This window comes from Sinocyclocheilus anshuiensis, unplaced genomic scaffold, assembly GCF_001515605.1.
Source record: "Sinocyclocheilus anshuiensis isolate Anshui unplaced genomic scaffold, SAMN03320099.WGS_v1.1 scaffold326, whole genome shotgun sequence".
NCBI lineage: Eukaryota > Metazoa > Chordata > Actinopteri > Cypriniformes > Cyprinidae > Sinocyclocheilus > Sinocyclocheilus anshuiensis.
The window spans coordinates 1,219,076-1,224,020 of NW_015546098.1; the positions used below are offsets into that span (position 1 = coordinate 1,219,076).

Genomic DNA, 4,945 nt, shown 5'->3' on the forward strand with positions numbered 1-4,945 from the left:
GTCAAATGTCAAAGTGCCGAGCCACAGGTGGTTACAGGTGTGTATCCGTCTTATATTTTGCCTTCTGGACAGATTTCTGCTGCAGCTACAGTTTTCGAGGGAATATCTTGTGTTTTTCTGTTATGCTCATGTTTGAAGTGCTTTATTTTCCTCCTTCAGGAAGTCATGACACCACCATCAGACTCTGGGATCTGGTCGCTGGCAAGACTAGAGCCACTCTGACCAATCACAAGAAGTCTGTCAGAGCACTGGTGCTCCATCCCAGACAGTACGTTGATTTTGAGTGAACAACAAAAAAAAAATCTGTAAGGAACACGATTAACTAATAGGGATGCACCAAATGTTCGGCAACTGAAATTATTTGGCTGAAAATAGCAAAAAAAGCGAAAAGACCGAATAAATTGTACCGAACAATGACGTGACGTGATCAAATAGCAACCAGCGCAGAGTGAGAGGCGCGCACTCTTTATTATGCAGCACACACATCAGCAGTGTGGAAGCATTTAAACTGTCTGAGAAAGACGCAAAAATCATTACAAGCACCGACAGAGAGAGACTGTTTAGTGCTGCAGCGCATGTCTTCAATGAGAAGAGGAGGGGTGATTGTTGCTGGTTACTGTATGATGATTGAAATCGAGAAATGGCCTTAATTAGTAAATAACTGCAGAACGTTATGTTTTCTAATACACGTGCACATTGCATGTATTCTGACAGCGCTGCGCGAACTCTTCTGGTTAACCAGGGTCCAAAGCACGAGGAAAATCTGCGCTGAAACAGTGTTACTCGTCAGTTGCTCAGTCACATTTTTATGAATTTTACAAGGCATGTGACAATACGTGCGACAAACATCTTCCTACATTCATAATGAGAACCGTTTATAAATCTGCTGCTGTCAACAAAAAGAAGCAATGAGGCCTTCCCGTGAATTTATATTTAGGGATGCACCGAATGTTCGGCAACCGAATAAGCGAAAAGACAGAATAAATTGTACCGAACAATGATATGACGCGATCAAATAGCAACCCGCGCAGAGTGAGAGGCGCGCACTCTTTATTATGCAGCACACACATCAGCAGTGTGGAAGCATTTAAACTGTCTGAGAAAGACGCAAAAATCATTACAAGCACCGACAGAGAGAGACTGTTTAGTGCTGCAGCGCATGTCTTCAATGAGAAGAGGAGGGGTGATTGTTGCTGGTTACTGTATGATGATTGAAATCGAGAAATGGCCTTAATTAGTAAATAACTGCAGAACGTTATGTTTTCTAATACACGTGCACATTGCATGTATTCTGACAGCGCTGCGCGAACTCTTCTGGTTAACCAGGGTCCAAAGCACGAGGAAAATCTGCGCTGAAACAGTGTTACTCGTCAGTTGCTCAGTCACATTTTTATGAATTTTTACAAGGCATGTGACAATGCGCTACGTGTGACATTCATAATGAGACTCATTTATAAATCTGCTGTCAACTAAAAGAAGCGTTGAGGTCTTCCTGCGCGTTTCCGCCAGAATAAAAGTTGACAAAAAGCAAGATTTCCAGCATTCATGAATGTTAGTATTGTTGTAATTTTACTGTTGTTCTGTAAAATAAAATAAAAAGACAATAATAATAATGATAATAATCATTACAACAGCTGTTAATACATTTATTATAACATTCACACGCAGTGTTCAAATTAGGATCTGTAGTATTTTCTAATGTTTTAAAAGAAGTTCAGTAATGCTGCTTTTAATTTTACAGTAAAAAATACATGCCTGATTCAAGAAGGGGGTCTGATCGCCAAAAAATTAATTTTAAGTTAAATTGTGCTTTGTTGGTATAGTGTCTGCTAGAATGTTAAAAATGTTCAGTGTTAAATATTTTTAAATTGCTGTTTTGTAATTAATTTTTTTCTTTGAAAAGCAAGACAAAACAGTAAACATTTTGGCTATTTAATTTATGCAATGGTGAAAAAAATTTGGCAAAATACATGAGGAAAAAAAACGTTTTTTTATTGGCTTCGGCCGATCATTTTCATTTCGGTGCATCCCTATTAACTAATATAGTAGTGAACCTTTAAAAAGAGTAGAAACAGAATAAAGTAATTTAAGTTGTGAATTAAGGCCCTATAAAATCCACTTTATTTTTTTATTAGTTTATTTCAATTTGTGCCACATTCTGTTTCCATGTGACATTGCAGTTTTCTGTGTGTTCAGTAAAAAAACAGGTTATTAAAATTGTTAAACAATGATCGGCAGATGTTTTCGGTGCAAAGCAAGCAGATGCAATCTAATCAAATTCGTTGTTAATTATATTCATTAACGGTTATAATGTAGTTTATTGATTAGTTGTTACAGTATAAATCAGTGTTGTTTCAGTATTTATATACTATTCTAGTATTTATTCGTATTTTGATTTGGCTTTTTACATTTTCAAATTTTTTTGAGGTTTTAGTTATTTGTGCTTTTGTCTTGTTTTTTAATGTATATTTATAAATTGCTTTATTTTAGTTTTAGTAACTTTAGTCATTCAAATTAAACGTACTACAGTTAGTTGCCAGGGTATTATTTACATTGAATGTTACATTTTACTACATGATAGTATTTTTTTCTTTTTCTTCAATTTCATGCATCTGGTTAAACAGAGCTTTTATTTTGGTGCAAGATTTACATGATGTATTTTTAGCCATAATTTGTTTCCCATATGACAGAAATCATAGGTCTGGAATCAAATGAAACAATGTTACAGATTGCCACAGATCTTTTTCAAAGCATTCCTGTCTCTTCATCAAAATCGCACGTTTCTTGAACAGGTACACCTTTGCCTCTGGCTCTCCAGACAACATCAAGCAGTGGAAATGTCCTGATGGGAACTTCATCCAAAATCTTTCCGGACACAACGCCATTATCAACACGCTGGCTGTCAATTCAGATGGAGTTCTGGTGTCTGGAGGTGAAATGCTCCTGCACACTTTTACGTTGCAAAGCTGGTCCTGCTAAAAATCTGTTGAACAATGTTGAATTTTGTCTCATTCCTGATTCCCTCCCTCATGTCCAATTGACCTATCGGTAAGCCCCTCCCCTCGAACGCAGATGAGCCAATGGCAGTCGAGTATCAGTTGCACGAGGAGCGGAACTCCGACATCTGTAGGCTTCAGCGCCATAGAGAAACATTGGAAGATCCGAAGCTCGCATCGGTTTAATGGTGTTTATGCTTCAAAAATGGAAAAACGATGTGCCTGGGGTACTTGTAACACTGATTCCAGTTATCCTGAGAGGATGGGCAATAGAATTTATTTTATTCCATTTCCTAAATCCAACCAAAACGGAGCAAAACGTTCCCTAAGCATTTACCCCCAATCACAATGAAGACGAAAACGTTCATTTTCTGGTTGTCGTACTCTCATTAAGTTACACTTTTCATCAGCTCAAGCAGAACGTTAATGTCATCTTGTGCTTCAGCAAGGTATCTCTTGCTAAAACTAGTCCATGCTAACGTACAAACCTAAATAGCGAACTGTTCTCGCGTACCGTGCAGTGAAAGTCAAAAACACATAAACGAAGGTCTATATTAGAGTGCCTCTCCATATTAATCTGGTTAAATGTAAATTCATTTAATCTTACTCTGCGGTATATGAACGGTGTTGATCCGGGATGTTGTCATTGCGATCGTGACGACCGTAACATAATTCTCCCGTTTGCATTGTGATCTGTATTTTTACATATTTATTTTTATATCTTTTATATATCCTTCCATGGCATGTTTAAGTCCCACTTGAAGGACCATCTGTGTCCTAAATTTATCAGAAACCCCTCGGAAGAAGGTTTTCACTGACAGCTGTCATTGTAAGACCGTGAGCAACAACGTTTGTTTGTCCGAGTGAGCAACCAATAAACAGTAACTAAGGGGGCGGGGCTTACCGATAGGTCAATTGATGCATTTGTCATTGACTGTCCTTTTTCTCATCAGCTGATAACGGCACTATTCACATGTGGGACTGGAGGACTGGCTACAACTTCCAGAGGATTCATGCGGCGGTGCAGCCCGGTTCTCTAGACAGCGAGTCTGGGATCTTTGCGTGCGTGTTCGATCAGTCTGAGAGCCGCCTCATAACAGCAGAGGCCGACAAAACCATCAAGGTCTACAAGGAGGACGACACGGCTGTAAGTTATTAGTTGCTATTCTACTCAAAACTATTAATAATAATGATAAAATGTGTCGATTGTGAAATGTTTATAATTGAAAAGGTTTATCAGATGGAAAAGGATTGCCTTGATGTTCTGCTGCAAATTTTCCAAATGAAGGTTTTCTTTATTAAAACTTGTTTTGTTTTTTTTTCTTTCAGACTGAAGAATCCCACCCGGTTAATTGGAAACCTGAGATTCTGAAGAGAAAAAGATTTTAGTTTTTGTATTTTTTGTATTTTTTTATTTTTTTTTGCTATTTCAAAGCTTTCATTTTGTTACGTTTTAGCCATCTAAGACCGTTTCTGCTCAAGGCATAAACGACACATCCACAGTTTTAGACTTCAGATCAGATGACGCATTTAGCTTTGCTCTATCTATTAAAAAAAGCAACACTGCAGTTGTATAGGTTTCTTGTATACAAGGTTTCTTCCCAGTCCACTCCAAACACCATTTGCTGGTCTATATGACCAGGCCGGCTAACTATTCAACTGCAAGATCTCCTACAGTATAATTATAACGGCATCTGAGGGATTCGGCATCTGATTGCTGCTCTATCAGAGAGACAAACAATACAAGTGTCACTTACATAAATATTTGCATATGATGGCTGTTCATGTTTGCCAAGTTTAAATAAACTGAGCAATTGACACATTCATACCTTGACATTTTTTTTGGCAACTTACAACAAATCCCTATAAATTAGTAATAAAACATAGATTTTATGGTCTAGAAAATTGTTTCCCAACATAATTTGAAAAAAAAAAAAAAAAAAAATAAC

General features: G+C 37.5%; 1 protein-coding gene and 1 long non-coding RNA gene across 2 annotated transcripts in view; one reads left to right on the forward strand and one right to left on the reverse strand.

Moving 5' to 3' along the window:
* Positions 1 to 4,553, forward strand: part of LOC107700313 (pleiotropic regulator 1-like) — a 12,467-nt gene extending 7,914 nt beyond the window's left edge. The window contains exons 12-16 of the mRNA XM_016501937.1: positions 1 to 37; positions 160 to 268; positions 2,793 to 2,932; positions 3,950 to 4,143; positions 4,326 to 4,553. The exon at positions 1 to 37 is cut by the window's left edge and continues 28 nt beyond it. Coding sequence (XP_016357423.1) covers positions 1 to 37; positions 160 to 268; positions 2,793 to 2,932; positions 3,950 to 4,143; positions 4,326 to 4,385 — 540 coding nt within the window. The 3' untranslated portion in view covers positions 4,386 to 4,553. The remainder of the gene's footprint in view (positions 38 to 159; positions 269 to 2,792; positions 2,933 to 3,949; positions 4,144 to 4,325) is intronic.
* Positions 4,421 to 4,938, reverse strand: LOC107700314 (uncharacterized). The gene is made up of 2 exons (XR_001635536.1): positions 4,754 to 4,938; positions 4,421 to 4,690 (listed from the first exon to the last, which is right to left on the reverse strand). It is a non-coding gene; the product is annotated as an uncharacterized LOC107700314 (long non-coding RNA).
* Positions 4,939 to 4,945: the final 7 nt, after the last annotated feature.